General features: G+C 47.3%; 1 protein-coding gene across 1 annotated transcript in view; it reads left to right on the forward strand.

Moving 5' to 3' along the window:
- Positions 1–22,955, forward strand: part of EXD3 (exonuclease 3'-5' domain containing 3) — a gene marked incomplete at its 3' end in the record, with an annotated part of 300,929 nt that overhangs the window by 50,504 nt on the left and 227,470 nt on the right. Inside the window, exon 6 of the mRNA XM_082327142.1 lies at positions 18,579–18,693. Coding sequence (XP_082183268.1) covers positions 18,657–18,693 — 37 coding nt within the window. The 5' untranslated portion in view covers positions 18,579–18,656. The remainder of the gene's footprint in view (positions 1–18,578; positions 18,694–22,955) is intronic.

Here is a 22,955-nt window from a genome sequence, read left to right on the forward strand (position 1 = left end):
TTTTTTTACCCTGCTATGGTCTAGATGAGGTGCAAAAAGAAACAGACTTTGTGTTGTACATGCTGTCTCCTGGGTTTCGTTCTGCGCTGAACACGGGACACATGGCTGTTGTGCCTCCTTTGGAGGAGCTTTAAGCCAACTGAGAACTCGTTCGAGGTAGAGCGGAGTGACGTCGGGCAGATGGACACCTGGACACCTCCGTGAGGTCCTCGGTAGGGTGTGCGCACTGATCGAGGGTCTTGCGCTCCTGCTTTGTTAGCCTCCGTGGATTTGGGTGCCACAGTACAAAAAGGATATGAAGCTATAGAGAGTGTCCAGAGGAGAGCCATGAAGATGGTGAAGGGTTTAGAGGGGAAGCCGTACGAGGAGTGGCTGAAGTGGCTTGGTCTGTTCAGCCTGGAGAAGAGGAGACTGAGGGGAGACCTCATCGCGGTCTGCAGCTTCCTCACGAGGGGAAGAGGAGGGGCAGGCGCTGATCTCTTCTCCCTGATGACCAGTGATAGGACCCGAGGGAACGGCAGGAAGATATGGACATTAGGAAAAGGCTCTTCACCCAGAGGGTGGTGGAGCGCTGGAACAGGCTCCCCTGGGAGGCAGTCACGGTGCCAAGCCTGACAACATTTAAGAAGCATTTGGACAATATCCTCAGACATATGGTGTGAATTTTAGGATTGTCCTATGCAGGGACAGGAGTTGGACTCAATGATCCTTGTGGGTCCCTTCCAACTCAGGACATTCTATGATTCTATGTTTCAGTCTCCATCGTAGCCCCGAGTAGGGCTCTAGGTAGTCATTGAATCACCGCCTGAAGTGGGCATTTGAGTATTTTGTGCAGGAGCAGGGGAGGAGGTTTCTCCTCAAAGCTGGGCTGGGATGGAGTGGAGTTGGTCAGGAGAAGAAAAGGGTTGTCCTGCTTGTGCTAAGCCCTTCGTCCTCTGCAGTTGTCTGCATGAAGCGGTACTGTCAGGTACCGCCTGGGTGGTTAGCGAAGATTTTGGTAATCCGGTATTTCTGACAGTACAACCGATGATGGATTAGTCTGCAGAGGGCCTTGAACTTCCTTTTGATGGGCACTGAAGGGTTTTCACTTTGAGGTATTATTCAGCCTTCCCTTCCCGCTGCCCCCTTCTTCCTCCTCCCCCTCCCCTTTCATACAGAAATACCACATTTCCTCCTTAGTCAAACCGGCAGATATGTATGAATCTCCTGGTGTCAGATGAAGCCGTGGTTATCACCAGTTATGGTCGGTGAAGCCATGCGTGGCCATTGCCACCGGAGCACCGCGGAGGAGAGCGGCAGGCTGTCCCGGCCCGTGTCCCCAGGGCTCGGGGAGCGACACCAGGGACAGGAGCAAGGGCTGCCCGCCCAGCCTGCTCTCCGCTTCCCTCCTGGGAACCACAGTTCTGCAAAATCTGCGTGTTTTGCAAGTGATTCATTTTGGTTTCAGGCTACTGCATTTGAATTCAAAATATCAAATACTGGGTAGGCTGAATTTCTTATAGAAAATAAGTCTAGGTTGCTACTGTTGGTATAAGTAGGAAAACAGAAACTTTCATGAAGGGGAGCTGTGACAGGTAATGGCTTTTGTCGGGATTATGTCTATGGGGTGACAGAGCTGTGCAGCTCTGCTTGACGGGGGTGACCGAGTGCCTTCGCCGCAGGCTGCCGCGGGGGAGACGCTCCCTGCGTCGGGAATGCAGCGAGGGGACGTACCCGCAAAGCTTTGGATTTTGCAGCCTATGCTGCAACACTGTCCTCGTTTCACATGAGAAAACAGTTGCCCTCTCTAATTTCTGTTAATCGTGGCATGTCCACACCCCGAGTTACTCTGAGATGAGCTGTTCCCTTGGGTACCGGGGGCTGGAGATCATCTTTGAAAGTGTGACTTTCTGAGCCTTTAACAGTTGATTAACAGCTTTTGCTGCTGTAACCCTGCAGACCTAAGAGCCAGCCTGGTGCCATCTGATCAAAGCTTTATCATTTGCAAGCTCTTTCTTCCCTGGTACTGGAGTCAAAAGAGGGTGCTGGAAGTGCTTTCGGTTTAGCATCTTTTGCCGTTTGTACATCAATATAGTTTTAATTGTCAATTCTATCCAGGAATCGCTTCTTTTTCCCTCCTAATTGTTCGCTCAGCCCTTCAGAGGCCTGGGGACTCTTTAATGGCACGCTATCAGATGGATTGTTGGGGTATCTGAGGCGTTATTGTCTTAAGCTTGGCTTCTGATGCTGCGTGCAGCAGCGGAGCGCTGCGAGCAGGGAAGAATGACAGATGAGCGGAGGCTTCCCGGGGAGCAGGCAGCGCATCCCCCAGCTGTTTGGAAGAATTGAGGGAGAAAAAAAGGAGAAAGGCAGATTATCCCATTATGTTTACAGGGCATCGGTCACACAAACAATGACTGTCCTCTTTGACAAGAGGATTGTTTAATTAGTTAAGGGTTTGATAAAGAGATGACTAAACATACAGTGCTCTGAAGGCATCTGCCTTTTAGTACAGCAGGCACGTCCTCCGTGCTAGTACCGTGCTTCTCCTTTTTCCTGAGGAGCGCCGGAGGTCTCCAGAGCTCTGTTCCAAGTCTCCGAGCTGGTTACTTTGAACATATTAAATTGAGTTTCTGTTATCCGAGAAACAAAATTATAATTTAGCTGCCTGTGAACTAGTTATAAGCATTCAGAAAGAGTGAGGCAATGTAAGTTATACTTGGAAAGGCATATTTTTTTATGTATGTATTCTGGTATCCTCACTACTCTTATCTTTATAGCTTTTCCCTTGCTCCTTTTTTGTTATTTTTAATCCGTGACAAGCATTGCCAGGTTAAATTCCCTCCCACAGGCTCTGAACTGGACCAGAATGAGAATCTGTGGAAAGAGATTATTAATTACGCATAGGCAAGTGGATGTGAAACAGTGGAGTTCCAAATGCCTGTTGCAGTGGCCATGGGTACAGTATGACACTGGCTTCGCCTCGCTTCTGAATTTGAGCCTGTAAAAGCCAATTTCAAGTACAGAAATAATGAGTAGAGAGTGAATTCAAGTAGTATATTGAAACACTGGTGTTAGCATCGATTCTCGTCTGTATATCTTCTCCAAACCAAGGAGTATACAGAAATAAAATCAATATTCAGTACTTTGTAAAGTGTTCCATCTTAGCCGTGAAAAAATACACATGTAACATCCTGCTGCACTCGCAGTGGTTTGCTTGTTTTTAAATTGGCATCTGCCTTTGTGAACTAATACTGACAAAGAATTACACGCAACAGATTCTGTGTAATAAGAAATGATGTTGTAGCAAATACAAATTTTTTTATGGAAGCTACCTAAAATTGTTCTGTTGCCGTATCGCACTCTTAAGCCAACACTTAGAAGCCACTTATTTCTTAGTGTCTAGTGTTGCTTTTAAGTTTTGAGCCTCTTGTTTGTTTTTTTTTTCTTGGAGGCTTTTCGTTCTTTGTAGTGTTTTGTGACCACAGAACAAATACTTCTAATCTATCAGAGAGTGTGTGTCATTAGATGTTTAATCATGGCCAGAGACGGTATGGATCAAGCATTTTAAATTCACGGGGCGATCGTGCATCAGGATTAACCGTCCAGCATTTGGGACAAACTGCCTCTGTCTTCCAGTTCTTGATCTCGCCTTTGCAAGCTTCCTCGTTGTGTGCTGCGTGTGACGGAGTGGGCAGGCTGGGCCGCGCGTCAGCGTCCTTCCTCCGCCCGGCAGGGGAAGGCGATGCGTTCAGCATCCCAGGCGGCGGGGGAAACGGCGGTAAAGCTGCGAACGCTAGTTTAAGCATAGGTCAGAAATGCCTTGGTCTCAGATACCGGTGTTTATTTTCGCAGTGTTCCTTTCTTAAAATGGCTGGGCTGCGAGTTTGCCCTCAAGAAAATGAGCCGTTACTGCCTTTCGTAAGATTAACTAAGATGTACAAACATAGCTGCAGCCCGGTGCTTCACAGATGTAATCTGGACGCAGACGCTGTGCCTCTCGGGGCCTCTTTCTGCTCCTTCTCCTTTATGCACCAGCGCGGGGCTTGCGGCTGTGTGACGCAGGGGAGGCGCAGAAGGACAGCGAAGCCTTTACAACCGACACCTGCTGCTTGCAGGTCCCGTGGAAGTTTGCGGAGTCCTGTGTTAGTGCCTCACTTGCTAAAATTCCGTTACAGCTTCCTAGAGGGATGCACACTGTTCTAAAAGACGTTTTTCCTCCCAATAAATAGCAAGCAGCCTTCAGTTCCCATCGATGAACAGCTTTCCTCCTCCTGCTGCACCCGCGTGGTGTCTCTGGTTCAGGACGCTGTTGGCCCAGGCTGTTTCTGTTTTCCTGTTTTCCACAAACTCTTAAGCTAAAGGAGGTGGTGAAAGTACCCTGAAAGAAATTCAGGTCGGGTATCTCATCAGCACAGGATGCCGCCTCATGCTGTCGTAGCAGTGAAGATCAGGTTTCTCTTCGGTAGGAGCTGTGCCAACTTCACCACCCACGGCTTTGACAAAGGGTATTGTTTCAGCATTTGAAGTGATTAATAATTTTTAGGAGATTGCAATTTTCCATTTTCAGCATGTCGCCTCAGATTTCCTTCTTGTGTCGCAGGCGGCTTTGGAGAAGCGGAGGGGCGCGATGAGGAGCGTTTGTGCCGTCAGCCCTGCCTGCATGGAGGGGGGAAGGTGGCGGTTCTTCCTGAAGTGCCTTGTGTCCATCCAGCCCTACACGTGAACAAAGTTAGTGGTCTCCTCAGTTTGCGCCGTGTCATCCTCGGTGGGGTTGGAAAATCCCACTTCTCAGGCAGTCTTTTTTTTTTTTTTTTTAAGATTCACAGGGATGTGTTTTGCAGTGCTACACCGTCCCTCTGCTTCTGCCTGTTGCAGCAGTGCACTATTCTGTTGTCGAGTTTCTTGGGTTTTAACCAAATAATGTTTTCCTTTACAGCCATCAGGCTGTGAGAAATTTCCTCTCTGATAATGAGTTTAAATAACAACTTTCCTGCACCTTATTTCCATCGTTAGCCTGATAGAATTCCCTGAAGAGGGACTGCAACAGCCCAGTTACACACAGCCTTCAGAAACTGGACTGCATTTCTGCAAGGAAAATCCACTGAATCCAAAGGTACCTCGAACAAGACAAGGAACACACGGAACAGCTACAAGCAGCAGTGTTGCGTGTCTCTTCAGCCAGCGCCTTTCTTGTTCAGCCAGACCCTTGCCTGTTTTCTGTGGTCTCACCTCACTGAAACACCCTGCAGGGAGAGCTGGGCTTTCTGCCTTGCTCTCGCTGCACCTATTGCTTGGAAGCTGGGTAAAAGAGGCATTGCTCTGCTGCTCAGGTAACGAAGGTGAGCAGTAAATGCCCGTGTGCATTCCTAGCTTCCCGTAGCACTGTAACAGCAGCGCTCAAAGCAGCAGCGAGCAGTTTCGGTGCCTGGGTTGTTGTCTTGCTTTGGATTCAAGTATTGCTGCTGCAGACCTGCGGCTGTGAAGGTGGCAGCAGCGGGCTTATGTCTGTCTGCCCTCATTTATTTTCTGTAAAACCTGACCTGTCAGAGTCCAGCAGTTAGTATCTGCAGGGAGGCTGAGATGTTTTCCACTGACAAAGGGAGTGAGGGGACTTTTTCTCTGAGCTAATGCATGCTGACTGCTGAGCACCTTTCTTAAGATAGCATTCAGGGAAAAGAAAGCCCAGATAAATAGTTAAATAATATCACTGCCTAGCTTCCCAGTGTGGAGGGCCATTATGGCACAGGAGTGGAGGAAGGGATGATATTTAGGACCGTTCTTACCAACTTTTAAGACAGTTTTTAAAAGTGACAAGAAAGCGTGTGGCCATGGAAAGAGATGCGATGCAAACGACGGAGAGGTGAGCAGATGGAGCAGAGCACCCTTGTGCCATGACTGTCAGCCGGTGCCCCCAGCGCTTCTGTTATCATGCCTGCTTTGGACGGTGCACAGTGCTGGTCCCGTACAGCACTCAGCCTCTCCAGGGTTTAAGAAGGAACTTGAAGAGCTGACCTCTCTGCAGCCGAGACATGCATCAGTTCTGCTGATTTTGATAAGAGCATGCAGCATCCTCATCCTTCTACTGACCACCGTAAGCAGGTATCCCACAGCATCGCCTCCACGATGCCTGCCAGCAGTATGGCGGTGGTGCTGGCTGAATTAGCGATACCAAAGGAGAAGTCATGCTTCCCTTTTAGTTTGCTTTTCAGAGCCTGCAATTTCTGGTAAGCATCTGCAAACTCGGAGAGTGGAGAGCTTTGCAGGAGAGCACTACAGGGTGAGATCTCTCTCCAGTGGTTACTTTGATCAAGTGTGGACTTGTGCGTACCTAATGCTTTATTAAGGTGGTACTTTACGGTACTTTATGGCATTGTGGCAAAGCAGTGCAGATGCACACTGTCTTGATGTAGCTAACTTGCTGCCCTGTGAACAAGTGAATTAGATTATAACATCCCAGAGCAGACATGGCATTTCATGTTGACATGAAAAGGGAAAGAATCCCAATCTTTCCAGCGGTTGCCCACAGCTTTGGTGTTTCACTTTGAATTTGTTGCCAGTTGTTCAGACGCCAAATCATTTGGCAGACATAGATCAGATATTCTTGCCCATGCCTAAAGGAGAATAATATGTTGGTTCTCACATTTGTATTATTTTATGGGTCGATTCATCATTACTTAAAGGTCTTTCAAAAGGTGGTTAAAACTATGCATAACCTGTAGTACTTTCTGAAAAATTAGACCATGATTATTGCAACTATAACTGCAACTAATAAATCATACTGAGAAAAACACATGCCTTTCAGGTTAATAATATTGTTTATGAATGCGTAACAGTCCAAAAGCTGGCTAATACAGCATTTTTCTCAACAACTTCTGAAGATAATGGTAGAGACTTCAGTAACTATTGAGATCTCCTGATCTGAGCAGACAGTTTCACAGTGACTGTGCATGGCGCTGCTCAAAATGCTTCTGAAAATGAATCTGAGCCTTTGAACTTGGGGACTCCGTTCCCCTGAGATGGTCTGACCCATCTGTTGGGTGGCCATGCAGGAAGAGGCTGGAAGGTAAAGCCCTTGCTTGTTTATCATCGTAAGAACCAAAGGGCAATGAGAAGGTTATTGAAGACCCATCTTCCAGTCATATGGGAAAACCTGGCTCACTACCCAGGAGTTTCAGGAGTGGTTTCTTGGTGCCGGCCTTCCAGGAGTGCTGCGAGGAGCACAGAGCACCAGCTTCAAAACTCTCCTTGTTTTGGACAACATCATCTCCTACAAACCTGATTACAAAGCGATGTCCCATGTGAAAGCCGTTTATGCCACCAAAGATGACCTTGTTTATTCCACTGATGGCTTAATCGCTGCATTCAAAGCCTGCTTTCTGAGGAACACCTTCTCTAAGCTTATTCAGGAGAAAAAGGGTGAGGAAGAGCTCTCCCAGAAGGAGTTTTGAAAGCAGTTTATTGTCAGGCATAGTGTAGATAACACGGATACGGCTTGGGAAGAGATCAAAATTCAACGCACTGTGTGTGGTGAATAATGTGACTCAACTTAGTTCTGACTTTGTGGGATTTGACGTTATCCCTGCACTCCGGGAGGATGTTGTTTCTCGTGCTGTGGGTACAAGCATGAGGAAGCCTACAGGAGAATGTGGTGGAGTTATTGGCTTCATGCTCTACAAGCTTGACAAAGACTCAGTTGACTTTGATGAGCAGCCTTAATTGACCTTGATGAAAATGAAACTTGTTCAGAATGAGACAGTGAGAACCCTTACCCTGAAGGACTGATACGGGGGTGTGAGTCCCTTAGGTGCCAACAGGTGAAGTTGTTCAGGACATAGGTCTTCTCAGAGAGTGGGCAAACAAGGCCACCAGTGCATTGTAAGATTTGATCTTGCATTGTAAAGGGATTTACTGGTCAAAGTCTCAAGCCAGTAATCGGTCATCCCTTAATTTATATTTCAAGTAGTAGTCAGGATCTTCAGCCACAGCAAAGCCAGTGTCTCCTCCAGCTTGTCAGTCGTTACCAGATGTTGGCAGTTGATCTCTGATTGCTGAAGCTCCTGCCTCTCCATCCTCCGTGTCATCCGGCGTTCCTCCCTCCTTGCTCCCTTCTCTCGCAGTGTTTAGCAAAGAGGATATTCCCTGAAGGAGATGGGAGGACCCATCGGTAGTGATGTGGGTAAAAGACAAACGGAAATAAGAAGAACTTACTAAAACAGGTAGCTTCTTCTTGTTGACAAGGTGTATCAGATCTCAGGTGAGAAAAAACTGAAGAAAATCTAGGTCAAGCCTGATAAGAAAGAACCTCAAAATTCAAATACCAATAGCTTGTGGGACTCCTGAATTCTGAAAATGTTGACAAGGCATAATAGCAGTGCCTTTGGGAGACAGAAAAGGAGCTTGCCCGTGAACCTGAGTGTTGCCTGAAACCTGTGCAAGCTGCAGAGCTGCGGGCTGCGCTCCGGGTGCGGGCAGCCCGTTGGTGACTCCGGTCAAGGACGGAAGATGAGGAGCTGCGGACAGTTGGGATCTGAGGGATTTGGTAACAACAGGGATAACAGAGGAAATGTTGATTTGAGAGGAAATCCTTGGATTATTCTGCTTTGATTCTAGTAGCGTTTAAACGTGGTCTGGAGTGAAAGTAATCAAGGAGAAATCAACACGGCGGAGTTTAAGCTCCTTTGAATGAGCAGACAGGGAGATCAGCCAGGGAAGCAGATCAAGATGGAGAAAGTTCACTGGATTGCTGAAATTACTTACCCAGCCTGGAAAGGCTGTGTTTAGTGCTGTGTCTGTAGCTAGAGCTGTTCAAGCAAAGCCCTCAGGAGAAGGAAAGCTTCAACTCTAAAAAAAAAAAAAAAAAGTGGTTTTGTCAAAGACAAACTTTCCTCCCTCCCTCCCTCCTCCTGCAAATGCCACGATTCTTCAGATTGTGTCTGTTTTGTCTGGGAGTTTGCTGGAGCATCTGTCAGTCGGGAGGTCATTCTTTTTACTGCACTTTTACCAACATAATTACACTTCCAAAACTCTGCAGTGTAGATGTGGCTGAAGAGCCTCTCTTAGCCAGCCCCTAGGAGCAACCCCCAAAGCGAAGGACTCGGCAGGAGGGAAGAGTTCGGCTCATGTTCCTGCAGGCATGGAGGATCTGTGTGTGTTAGTGCTCTGACTCACGTCTGCTGGCCAAGCTGCTGCGGTGGTGGAGGAGGTGACTGTCCCCCACTGTTTATTAGTGCTGCAGAAGGAATGTGTCCTCCGAGCGCAGTTTCTCTAGCTCCAAGCCCAGCAGTTTTGCAGAAATACTTTCACCCGCTGTTCACATCAACGTGCCAAAATTGAGAGCGGAGGCACCGGGCGTGCAGACCTCCCACCAGCTCTGCTGTCTCCTGGCAGAGCAAGGTGGGACAAACGGCTGGCAGGAGCGGCACCTTCAGCCTTTGCGAAGTGTCAGACTCTGGAGGATGGTTAATGCATTTTAAAAAAAAGAAAATAAGTTTATGCAAGATGGTAAAGCTTCCTCAGCAATCCAGGAGAAAGCATTCAACCGCTCCCTGTCACAGAGCACTGAACAGATGTTAATAATGCTGGGTTCGTTGCTTAACAGCGGTGCCTAAACTTGAAATCAAAATGCTGGGAAGCAGACAAAGTGCTTGAAGAAGTCAAAATGAAACAGCCCTGGCTCAGTTTTGGGAAGTAGTGAAGTCACATATTGAGTCCCCAGCGGTGGTGTGCTTCCAGTGGTAACACAAGGCTGTTCTAGCATTGGAAAAAAGAAAGCAAAGTAAGCTTTTTTTTTTAATTTGAGGGAGAGCTCAAGAGATACTGAATTGTCAACGTTTAAAGTAACTACACTGTATACCCTAGTAAGAAGGATTTACATGTTACTATTACAATCATCTCAATTGTTTAGTCCCCTGCCTTTTAAATATTTTTCAAATTTTTTTATATTGTAGTAGTTTTCAGTAGTGGCCAACAAATGGGAATTAAATTTGTAAAGTGTGCTCACCCTGACCTGTTTTTCTGTTTGCTGAGAAGATTTTTTTTACACTTTGATTCTGGTTGAAATTCTACATCACATATTTCTAAAGCTTCCTTAGGTTTATTTTAAGGTGCCGGTTTGGAGGTGGAATGATCCTTTGGGATTCTTTGTACTGAAGCGGAGATCCTCTGGTAGGTTAAGTACAACCTGCGTGTGTTTGAAATAGCAGTTCCAAAGTGCCGGTGTAAGTCTCTGTTCAGCCTGCAAGCTGCCTTTTGGTTTACCTGGCGTACGCTAACTGTCAGGGCTTGTACTTCTGGCCTTTCCTTCACACGAATAAAGAAAAAACAAGAAGCAGAAAAATGCAGACAGTAACAAGGCTGCAAATCAATCTCTAAAGTTAACACATCTGAGAAGATGAGGTTTCTGTTGCGCTGTTGCCTGTACACAGAATATCCTGTTGCTGGTGTCCATTGTTCCTCGGGAATCTCCGGGCGCAGCACAGCAGGGTCGGGATGTGTCGCGGCAGTGATTCGGTTAAGCAAACCCCTTCGCTTCTGGTGTCTGCCGAGTACAGAGAGTTTGGCTGTCGCTGATCGCGTTCAAACATCTCGGCGTACCCGCGTGCCTGTGTGTGAGACGCCCCGCGTTGGGCGCGTTGCAGGATCGCTGCAGAGGTGTGTGAGATGATGCCTTCCCTTTCCTTCATCGGTGCCGGGTTGCAGGGGTGGAGGGGGTGGCACAGAGCCCCCCTGCCAGGCTCAGCTCTGGCTTCCACGGCTGCTGCTGCTGCTCCTCCTCCTCCGCGCCCCAGTCCTCCTGCCCAGTTCAGGGACATGGAGGGGTCGCGATGCTACAGGTGCTGTGTGACGAGTGTTGAGGGAATTGTGCACCAAAAGCGTGGGACTGGAAGGGTTCGGACGGTTCCCTTCCAGGGATGAGAGACTCGGTTATCCCCGGCTGATACCTGAGCAGGACCATTGTGCTTTGGTTTAATTGCCCTTTTAATTCTCCAAATTACCATTGGAGTTTAGGTCACCTCCCTGGTACATACCTTTTCAGAAAGGAGGGAGAGGATAGGTGCGGCATGCAAGGTGCTGGGGGTCGTTGGTAGGTGGAAAGGGTGAGAAATACAAGGGGGTTTAGGTAACACCAGAGCCAGGAGCGTAGGGTGCCTTCCTTTACACGGAGCGCTCAGTTACGGGAGCAAACCAAGGGGAAGAAGGGGCATCTGTATTTTTGCATCTATAATTTTACAGAAATATCTGGCCAAACAAACAAGAGAAAAGAAATTTTAAGTTATGCAATGTTCATCTAGAAAAGAAGACGTGGCTTACGTGAGCAGGGTATGGCCCTTCCAGGCTGAAGCTTCGGTGCGTGCCCTGGGCGCTGGGTGGGCCGGCGGGGATGGGCCAGGGCGGTGGTGGTTGTCAGCAGAGGGTGCCAGAGGCCAACGAACAAACTCGCGGGCTTCCAGCCTCCAAAGGCAAAGGCAGGTGTGAGCCTCAGCACCTCGTGTCCTGCAGCCAGCATCCTTCCACCGGGCTGGAGCGCGGTGGGGGAACCACCTCAGACCCCAAGAAGCACCCTCGAAGCCTTGCCCTGAGTTTCAGCAGTGCCTTTAGTTGTGTGGGGTGTTTCCAGGATGAGTTTTCCAATAGACTGAACGTGATTGAGGCATAAAAAGCGTGAGGTGAGCAGGGAGAGCTTGGTCTGCAGAGTGGTACCCATTCGGGTTGCTGGCAGACTAGGAGGACTTCACACATACTTCAAGAAGGCGGGGGAAATAAGAAAAGGCAGGGACCAGCGGCTGTAGTCGCTTGGATGCGTGGGCACATTTGTATCTGAGTGCTGTCGGCCTGCGGGAGCCTCTTGGTGGGAGTGGAGGTGTGCAGGTGAGGAGGGACGTCGTTCTGGGAGCCTTTTAGAAGATGCTGGGAGCCAGCGGTGTGGTGGCAGAGGAGGCCGCTGCCAGGCTGTTTTTTCTCTTGGTGCAATGAGCCTCTTCTTAGATGCTCTGTTGCAATTAGATGCTCTGTTGCAATTGGCTTCCAGGGAGGCAGACAGCAAACTGTCTCCCAAGTAACTCTGGAGGTTGCAGGGATACTTAGGAATCAATGTAAAGAATTTATTTCATCCTATCTATCTGTGATTCTTCAGATCTACAAGAAGAAAGGGCAAACGTGACTCTTACCAAATGCCCTGAGAGACAAATATTCTGTGCATGTGCTGGGGCCGCTTTCCCCTGCCTCACACATTGCCTTGGGAGTCACGGTGTCCCTCCAACGGGAGAGCTTCAGGGCAGAAATCACTGAAGCATCACATTGAAAAGTCTTCCTGGGCTTTCAGAAACTGAAGTCCAAGCTGTGAATTTTTTTTTTTTTCTTTTTTCCCTCCTTTGGGAAGGAGGACTCATCTTGCTGCACGAAGTCCTGTTAGATTGTCCCTGCCCACCCTCCTCGCTGTACCGCTGCAAAGTGAATGAAGTAGTGTGTCGCTGCATTAACTTCAGTCGGATGCTGCTGGTAAACTGTTTATCCTGGCGGGCAGGGAAGCAGCGACCCAGCCGTTTGAAGTTGCTGCTTTTATAATGTGGGGTCAACGCTACTGTCAGGAGTAAAACATACAGAAATTAGCTGCTGGCCTGTGATTTGCACACTCAGCTATGGGTTATGAAAGGCTGGGTGTGAACTTGGTTTCAAATATTGCTCAGCACGTTTAGGACCTGCATACAACAATCATTTCATTCTCGGTACCCTGTTGATGCCGATGATGTGCCAGACACTCAGCACGCATGCAGAAAGACGCATTCCCTGGCGTACAGCGCTTTCTGCACGGGTTCAGGTTTTATTTATGCTCTTGGTGTCACAACAATTTGCTTATTGATGTTAGAAACTTGGACAGGAACTTCCATTAAAAATTCATTCTTGTCAAGCCGGCGGGTTTCACCGTGCTGAGGGGGATAGCCTTGATAATCCAACAGACTTTGATAGATATCTGTTGATATTTTCTCAGCTGCTTTCTAGTTTTAATGTCAGAACTAATGAGGTGGAGGGTGTACGCTAGAACTGCGTAGCTCTACTGGTTTCTGCTGTATTTGTTCTGTTTTGAGCCTTCAGCGGTTCCAGTGAATCTTATTGTGATAATAATGGTATGGAATGATTAAATGACTCGCATAAATGATCAAAAATCAATAGTCATTTAATAAAAATTCCATTAAACCGAAGTGGAGAAAGAGGGATCTCCTCCTTAGAATGAACCCAAATAGAATCATAGAACCATAGAATCGTTTAGGTTGGAAAAGACCCTTAAGATCATCAAGTCCAACCGTTAACCCAGCACTGCCAAGGCCACCACTAAACCATGTCCCCAAGCACCACATCTCCCCGGCTTTTAAATCCCCCCAGGGATGGGGACTCAGCCCCTGCCCTGGGCAGCCTGGGCCAGGCCCTGACAGCCCTTTGGGGGAAGAAGTTTTTCCCAATACCCAACCCAAACCTGCCCTGGCGCAGCTTGAGGCCGTTTCTTCTTTTCCTATCGCTTTTTACTTGGGAAAAGAGACCACACGGCACATTATTAATTGATACAGAAGGCAGCTTTTATCTTCAGGGTCTTGTCCTGGCCTGTTCCCAGTAACACACTCGAGTGTTGGCTTCTGCTGTGCCGATGCTCTGCCGGTGCTGTCGGACGGGGGCGCGGGGGCCGGTGGAGCCCGGCCTCCTTCGGGATGGTGGTGAGGAGCTGAGGTTGCCCGTGGCTCTTTGCACGGACGCAGTGTCGCTGGCAGGCACTGGCTGACAGCTTCTGCTGCCTTTTTTTTTTTGTTTTCTTTCTTTTTTTTTTGCTGGTGTCAGTGCTTTTTTTTGTGTATCCTTATCACAGAGAAGTGAAGTTTCTATTTCTGCGTAGTTAAAGATTTATGTGATAAAGGAAAGACTGTAAAAATAGGTGGAACTGCTGTCTGCATTTCAGCCTGTGGTATGAAGAGGCCACAGGCCTCTTCGTCACTTTTTCCCACTTTGAAATAACATAGGCTACCGAGATTGCTTGTAAAGAGGCTCGGTATGTAGGTAGTATGTGATATACTGAAGTCTGAGATGCTGTAATTCAAGAGCGGAGCAGAGATTTCGGGTGGTGTAGCTTAGCTGGTGCGTTATGAAGAATGAAGTGTTGGGTTCATGGCTGACGGGAGCCTAAAAGCTAAATCTGACCCCAGGGCTGCTGAATTGGGTTTAAGCAGAGGATCCAAAGTCTGTAAAAGTCAATGAAAAGACACCCATGGTCTTCAGATAATGCTTTTGCTAGGACTTCTAGGGCTACAGCTCCTTCACCCCTACTCTGGACTCTTTTTTCTGCAGAGGGATCCGTAGTGCTGGATATCTTTTGCTGTGTGTGCCTGTATGTTCTGTAAGAATAAAGCAATAAAAGGCAGGTTGCAAAAATGTGAGATAGGTTAAAAATCACAGTATGGAGAAAACTACAACTGAACATTGCTTCCTAGTATTTGTCTTCTTGTTTCTAAAGCTTTAAGTTACTCTCACTTCACATTTTCAAATCTTTTTCCATAACCAAGCGGAATAGAAACCCGCTTTTTTGTTTTGGTGACATTTTCTCAGGAGAGAGAAGATTTTTTACAGTCTCTTCACCCAGCTGCTAGACTTTAAGGAAAGCACCAGCTATGGCAGGGCTTGAGATAACAGCCGAGGAGTTGACCCCGTAGAGGGTTAACAAACTATCAGGAGAGAGGTGTGCTGCTTTTCTCCGCGTGGCTCCGAAGCTGAGGGTTCAGGAGTCTCTTGTTCGCTCCAGCCCCATGATGGCCCTGCTTGAACCGAAATAATTCAAAAGGAAACCAGTGGCCTCCAGTTCCCTGTCTGGTGGTGGCTGTGGCCGCAGCTGGTACTGAGGAAGCAGGACCGTGAACCCTTTTACACAGTCAGGTGAAAAAGCCTCCCCATCCACCTGAACGGTGCTTCACCTTTGGGGCGGTTGTGAACTGCAGGCAGGGGAGGCGTCAGACGTCTCCCGAACCCATCCTCCTTGCTTCGCCACGTGTGTCATTCAGGATGACCGGGTGCAATCATGAGCTGGTTTTGCTTCACTATGAAGCAAACCAGTCCTGTATGGCACTAGTCCCCAAATCAAGAGCTCAGCAGTGCTCACGCCTGCTCTGGAGAAGAATCAGAAGTCCTTGGAGAAGCACTTTGGCAGCTCTTTGCAGAAGCCTTTTTCTTCAGCTGTTCTGTGCTGGGTGTCTGTATGGGGAATGCTTTGAACCAAGCAGAAGACATCCGTAACAGCAATTACCTTCTGATGTGCCGTTATTCACCACTGAATCTTGTGAAATTTTTATAAACTGATTACAACATCCTGCAGGATTGAAGATGTGGAGTTACGTTCTCCCTCTGGACACACTTGTTTTAGACCTAAGTGGGGCTGACCTAATAGGAAAAAAACACAAGCTTGATCCTGAATACAAAAATAGCAGGCAAGGAATGAGAAAATAACCTTTTTAGTGAAGAACAATTGAATTACATTTAATATTAATTCCTAAATTAGTCTCGTATGATGTAAAAAAGCAAGGCTTGAAGGTTTTTAGATAATGTCAAGGTTGAAAGAAGCCTTGAGGAGAAATTGTGACTTTCTTTTACTGTTCAAAAGAATGGAAGTAGTGCCTCAAGGTGTCTTCTGGCAAGAAACTTTCCCTTTAGTAAATTATTGGATGTGTCTGATGCCAGCGATGTGAAAAACGACAAAGCGGGGCAGAACAAAACGGAGGCAGGTCTTCTGCAGCAGGCAGTGATTCCTGGTGGGGCAAAGAACAGGGAGCAGACTGGGGATAGCATGATAGTTTCTCTGGAAATCTCAGGCATTACCCCTGGGTAATGAGGTTTGGCTGTCTTCAACTGTGTCCATCCCAAACGTAAGGAGTCTTTTACTATACAGTCTTCAAGCATACTACAGAATCGCAGAGTAGTTGAGGTTGGAGGGGAGCTCTGGAGATCACCCGCTCCACCCCCGTGCTCCGAGCAGGGCCAGTTACAGCGGGTTGCTCAGGACTGTGGCCAGTCAGGGGGGAGGCTCTGTAGCCTCTCTGGACAGCCTGTTCCAGGGCTGGATCACTCGGACAGTAACAAAAAACAAAAAAGGATTTTTTCCTACTGTTTAAACATGATTGCCTGTATTTCAGTTAATGCCCATTGCCCCTTGTCCTGTCACTGAGCACCACTGAGAAGAGTCTGACTCCATCTGACTCTTGTATCTGTGTAGATATATTAAGATAAATTAAAAAACCGTAGGCAATTAAAGTAACACAGAAAGAATGAGGGGATGATAGATTCAAAATACCAACCTTCAAAGCAGTGGCATTTGATTTTGTTTGATACCAGTGCTTTGCCTGACACTTTCTGATGTGTGTCTCGATGTGCTGTGGGACAGCAAAGCCGGTATGTTCAGCTCTGGGGTAAAGTAATGATAGAGGGTGGGATTCAGCTGGCTGGACATAGATGCCTTCATCAGAGGTTGCCACCGAGACTCTCTGGACAGCCACCAGAGAGAAACGGGTTACTCCATAGATGTCCTCTTCAAGTCATCCCTGTTCGAGTGAGCTCCCACAAGGTGCCTCTGTATCTCCACTGATCAGACGGGGAGCCCGGAGGGTCAGGTGAGATGCAGGTGTCTGTATGCGATAGATGGATCCCACACAAAGTGCCCTTGGAGCGGCTTTGTGTCTCCAGAGCAGCCCCGATATTCCCTGCTTTGCTTTGAGAGGTGCTTCTGGCACAATTGGGGGTCAGTGGGCACCAGTCTTGAAGCTTAATGAGCCAACAGAGGAGATGGTCGTAGGGAACAGAAGCTTACAGGTGTTCCCGTGGGTGCGTGGTGGGATGGCTGCCCTCAGACCGGGCTCCTCTGGGGAGAAGACTGCCTTCCCGTGGGGCTGGTGTGTCCATGTGTCCTGCCTGTGTCCGTGGGACAGACCTGGCCCTTAGCTGTCCCATGGCCCCATGGCAGCCCCATGCACCGGAGGCTGAGCACGGCTCCCTTGGGTCTGCTCTCGAGGCGGCTCGCTGGAGGCAGCTAGCCCTATCTGGTGTGCTATTTGAAAGCTGCTCTATGAACGTGACCCCAGGACGCTGTGATTGAGGGTTTGGTTCCCTGCCCCTGAAGAGTCAGTCTTGCTGGAATTTCTATACAATGACATTTGAAAGGGAGTGTAAAAGAAACCTCGTCAGAGTTCTGGGAACCTGCCCAAGCGCGTGTTTGTGTTGGTTATTGTGGTGGGGTCTCGCAGACGCAACCTGTAAAGCCATTGCTTGCAAGTGGGGAAATTCTTCTCTTTTGCCCAACTACTGAGCAGAGCCAAATTCTTCAGAGCCCTGGACTATGAACTTGCCATTTCAGTGGGTTTGTCCCCTCGGACAGATCACGGATGAATTACAACCCTTTTTATTTTCTGGATGACTAATGGGGTAAACTGCGTTTAGGCTAAAACATATTTGGTCCGCTTTTGGTATCTTCCCCACCACCCTGGCTTTTTTCTTTTTTTTTTTTTTTTTTTTTTTTTTTTTTTTTTTTTTTGCTAAAGACCTTAAAGTGAAGGTCCTTTGCTAGTACACCCACCATGTTGAGGTTAATTCTGACCCACTAGATCACAGCAGCTTGGCATGAGGTGCTACCAAAGGTGACCTTCATGGTGCCTGGTAAGAATATAAACCTCTTGAATCCCCCTCCGAGTGGCGTACACCTCATGCTAAACGTGGGATCAATGTTTTCAACGTTACGTATCATCTTTAGAAGAGGAGGAGGCTATTACTCTGAGGACATCCGGATGCACCGCTTGTTCTGTGTAATGTCCTGCTCAGTGGTGCCTTACTTCTACTGCTGCTAACAACAAAAAACAACATACTGATGCATACCTTTCGCCTGTTGCACAGCGGCTTAAATCACTTGTTGTTATTGCTAGTCCATTTGTATTTTTCTAAGCGTTTGTGTTCCACCAGCACACTCAGAGTGAGTGCTCTCAAGGGGGAATTTCCTTCCTGATAAACAATTCTGCAATGTGATTCAGCAGGAAGGATGTGGTGGTTAAGGCGCTGGACTGGGATTTGGGAGACATGGGTTCTGTTCCCAACTCTACCACAGTTGAGATGTGATGAGTGGAAGGGCAAGGAAGCAAAGAGGAGAAGATGTTTAGCTACAGCAAAAACATACTTTCACGTGGGCTGTTTGTCCAGTTTGGAAGTTAGATAGGTCTGGGGTTTTGTTTGGTTAATCAAGTAAACAGCGTTAGAGACTCCTGTTTGTGCAAATGAAATCTGAAAGCTAATCTTGACCTATTCCAGGAATCCAGATCTTTTAACTACATGTTGTTTTAACTTGCATGAGATTTCAGGTGCCACTTTTCAGTGTTTCTTAGTTGACTTAATTCACCAATTCACCATTTAGTTCTCTGATCTTCAGGCAATGTACAGTGACTTCTATGCTAAGTTGCATGTGCACACAGTTTCTCCACTATCTTGCTTAGATACAAAGGCAATGGACCACGCACAAGATATTTCCTTTGTCACACAGGGTAAAGTTCCTGTGGTTTGATAGTAACACGACATTTTTTTCTTTTCAGAAGCAAGAGCTTGGGCTACCAACTCTGAGCTGTAGACCACGGAGCTCAGCGTCCTGATTTGGTGCCGCCTTTGGGAGGATGAATCAGGACAGTGACTCAAGTGATCAGCCCACTGGTGAGTTTTCTCCTTGTCCAAGTGTGTGCCTATCTTCTCCTGTTTCTTCAGCATAATTTGCTTTCCATTTATTTTCCTTTGTGCTATTGGAGGAGAATGCTGAGTCACAAATAGAGCAAAACCTGTGAATTCAACGTGTGCCATGAAGGTTACTGGATCTTTGAGGTTTCCTGGTCCGCGTCTAGATATCAGCGTTCTTAGAACTGTATTCCAGGTTGAAACCTTTTATAACAACTGTTTTTATAACTTCTCACCCATTCAGAAGAACACAGGATTTTTATTGCTGTGTGTTACACAACTCATTCAGATTTTATCCATAGTTTAGTTTTCTCATTAATTGCTTTTGTAATTGCTTTACCCTGTAAAGTGAGGCCCAGGGAAGATGCATACCCATACTGTTTTCCTCTATGTCCCACAAACTTTCAGTGTTGGGGTCCTTGCTGGAGAGATGGAATGGACAGGAATTTATTACTTATTCTGGCTCAGTCCTCCCATAAATTTCCTCTCCTCCTCCATCCCCATCTTTGGTTATTGGAGTTCAGCATCATCCGTGCTTCTGGCAGTTTCTGCAAAGCAGAAGGGCCTGGAGGCGCGTAAGCCAGGAGCGGTGCCTGACAGCCTCCCAGGCCCTGGCTCAGCTCTCTGCTTTTTTGGATGTGTAAAGGGGCATTCTTAGTTCTGACGTGAGGGCTATTTTTTGACAGTGTCCATTGTTCCCTACTCTTTGTTAATGGGTGAGGTCTTTTTGTCTGATTCCTTTTTCAGAAATAGAGGCCATTATAAGAGCTGTCTGCTCACAGGTTTGGAGACTTTTCTTTTGTTGTCAAGAGTCCTGAGAGTTTCTTCCTCCCTTTTTCAGACTCGCTCGGGCAAACTCATCCAGACAATATCTGCCGGAGGGGATTGCTAGGATATCCCCTTGCTGGGATAGCAAGGGAAGAGGTCCTCATAGCCCCCACCTTCGTGCCATGCGCTTGCTGTCACAGTCCGCGTGGCTGCAGGCAGAGCAGGTTGATGCGTTTGGGGTTCTGAGCATCTGCCTACACTAAAGATCTTGCTGCTGTCTATGGGTTTGAATCTGGGAGTTCAAGAATGGAAAATTTTGGGAGAATTCCTGTGGTGACATGGAATATCTGTTCTTTAATACTCTGCACGTGTTTTTATTAGTGCGAACAGATGATGATTATACGTCAGGATGTCGTGCAGATTCATGAATCATCCACAAAAGGACCTAGAGGCTGGGTGTTTGGAAAAAGACATTCAAGGAAAGTTTCCATAACACAAACCATCCTGGGTGCTCGTCAGAAATGTGTGGATTGCACAGTCAGAATAGTCATCGATTGCTCCTTGCAGCGTTATTTTTTGTAGGGGTAATAAATGTCACGCTTTGAGTTTAGATCCACTCAAAAACAGGGGCAGGAATGAAGCTGTCAAGAGGGACACATTTCCAGTGTCCTACTTGTGTGGGTTTTACACCTTCTGTTGAAGTGCTTAGTACCGGTTACTCTTGGAGTCAAGATACTGGGTTGAACAGGTCTGGTCCACTGGTGATTTATATCTTGACTGAAGAGAAGGATCTTCAGCTTCGGACCTCCATTTGTTCAGCTTCCAGCACCGTAGCCACTTGCAAGTTTTACGTTGTCGGTTCATTTCATTATCTAAGCCTTGCTACCACTGTAGCTATACTTAGAGAGGAAGGATATTATAATCTTGTGAAAGATTAAAATATTTTTACTGTAATCCAGCTGGAAGGGTAGCACTTTTCTCAGGGTAAGAGGCAGCCAAGGTTTTTCCCATTCTGTCCTCCCGTGTGTGCAGGAAGGAAGTGCTGGCAAAGGCCCCCTCGGCTTCCTGTCGACTTGGGAGCGCGTTTCCAGACGCAGCCTCCTCCACCATCCATCACCCAGCCCGGCCAAACAATCGCGGCAGCGCAACGGGAAAAACGCACGTCTCGCATAAACACCTTGGAGGCCACGTGAGCGCAAACGGCTGGGATTCGTGCGCACGGCGGCTCGATCTGCAGGCTGCGTCTGACAGCAGGTTACTGAGGATTTGCTTCCCTTTATAATCAAGTGCTTCAATAATCAAAATTCCCCTTTAGAAGCAGCAGCTTGACAAAGAAAAAAGGGGGAAAAGAAGGAAAAGGGCTGATGTTTAGTAAAGAAGCTACTGCACTCACAGGTCGCGGAGCCTCAAGCCCAGGCAGCGACCGGGGATGCTCTCTGGTCCGGAGCACCCCAGGGTGCTGTGTCTGCCGCAGGGGAGGGAGGTGGCTGCGGTCGGGCGTGAGGGAGGCGGAGGCTTCTGTCAGGTCTTCACGGGAGGGCAGTGGTGAGGCAAACGCTGCCCATGATGCCTTACAGAAGGAGGAAATAAATAAGGTGGAGGCCTCACCTTTAAATGAATCGCCTTTGCCGAATATGGTTCTGTGCCTCTCTCCAAGAAAAGGCTCAGAACAGAACTGTAATCTTTTTCTTGTATTAGTGGTTTTGTATAAACGCTGCGTTACAATATTGAGATAGTATTTTCAGACTTGTCTACTCTGTAACCTTTTTTTAACCATTCCTTAAAACAGCTATTTGGTTTTATTTTTTTCAGTATGGCTTTAGTATCCTCGCCAACTTTCAGCTGGGAATTTCATTTTGGCTCTGATAGCAAAAGCCTGCAAAGATCGGCTGTTCAGAGATGATGAGCAATCACTGAAGCACCTCTCAAGATCACTGTATAATCCTGTTGTACAACTGGATATGTCAGAATATTAGTCTAACTTGACTGAGAACCAACTTTTTGATATTTGAGGCTTAATTTTCCTTATACCTCTAGCCTGAATGCTCTATGTGTAAGGCTGAGCGCTTAGGTTAGTCTTTCTGGGTGTCAGCATCCGTCGCTGTCTGCAGTACCGTGTCCTAACTCTGCATTTTCCAGTGCGTATTTTGGAAACCATCCTATTGTTCTTTGGCCTGAGATACTCCAGAGCTACCTCCTAGCAGGTTGTGTCCAACAGCAAGAGGACTGGTTTGCACTTGGGAATGGAACGAGGGGGATGGCAAGACTATCAGCCACCACAGCAATTACGCCTGCCCTCCTTGTTTGAAATTGGTGCTGCCCGTCTTGAATTGTACTCTGTGTTTGAGCCCCCACCTCCGAGTCAGCTAAACACATGAGCTTGTAAATTAGTGTGGAATTAAAACACCCCCAAGACTTCTCTGTTCGGGTCATTGGAGGGTTTGGGGTAAAATTCAAGTCAGAGTCCAGCTTAATGGTAAATTTAAAACTTACCCTGAAATTTCAGCAGTTGCTCCTAGGGTAAGAAAATAATATTTGGTGGGGTTGTGTTTTTCCCGAATTAACTGACACTACAGGATTCCTTCAACCTTTCCTCTGGGTTTTCTCTCTGAAAAATGCTACTGTCACTAATTTCCGCAGCATGACTGTCTTCGCAGCGTGCCCGGTGTACTCAGGGTCAAAATGGTATTTACGTAAGGCTACGTTTTGGCAAAGTTGGGATGAAACTTGAATATGAGCGTAAGCTCTAGAATTAAAGGAAGAGTATGTTGTTTTAATGATAAGCTTTTTAGGCTAGAGTTGTGGAAGTAGTTGGTGAAGCCTTTCTGGAAGCAAATTGCATACTACTGAAATCTGGCCACCCTGACCCCATATGCCCACTGGCTGATGTGGTGGTTTTATTTGTAACACGTCTCTCAGTGCAGTTTACGCTTTTGACACTTTTTTATCATGTAAAAAACAGTGTGTAACTCTTAACAGTCTAGATAAGCAAAAAAATCCCCAGCTTCGTGCTGGCTACCTGCACAAGCACCTCGCCTGCCCAGCCAGATGTGCCTTTCTGTGGTTATTTCATTCCTTCTCCTCTCTTTCACATTTTTATTGTTCTTTGTCTGGGCTTGCAACAGGCGTGGGGTGGGGAGTAAGCTCCTTAAGTGCCTTTACAACACTCTGTGGGACAGAAATTATTTCTTATTTAAGGTCTTTATGGAGTATTATGGAGTCCTCATTTAAAATCTGAAGGCATTTCTGAAATGCTAACAGTTGTTTTTAAATCTGCCCGAAATGCACGTGAATAACACCGATTGAAAAAGAAAAGAAGGTAAAAGTTACAGGGGGTGGGAAGGATAATGAGCAGCAGCAATAGCTGTATGCTTATGAAAACAATGAACCCAAAAAACTTACCCATCAGGGCCATGGCCTAGAACTAGGAAAAGTCAGGTTTCCCCACTGGTCAGGCCTGAAAGTAGATGCTGTCA

The sequence above is a fragment of the Platalea leucorodia genome (genome assembly GCF_965183815.1).
Source record: "Platalea leucorodia genome assembly, chromosome: 15".
NCBI classification, from domain to species: domain Eukaryota; kingdom Metazoa; phylum Chordata; class Aves; order Pelecaniformes; family Threskiornithidae; genus Platalea; species Platalea leucorodia.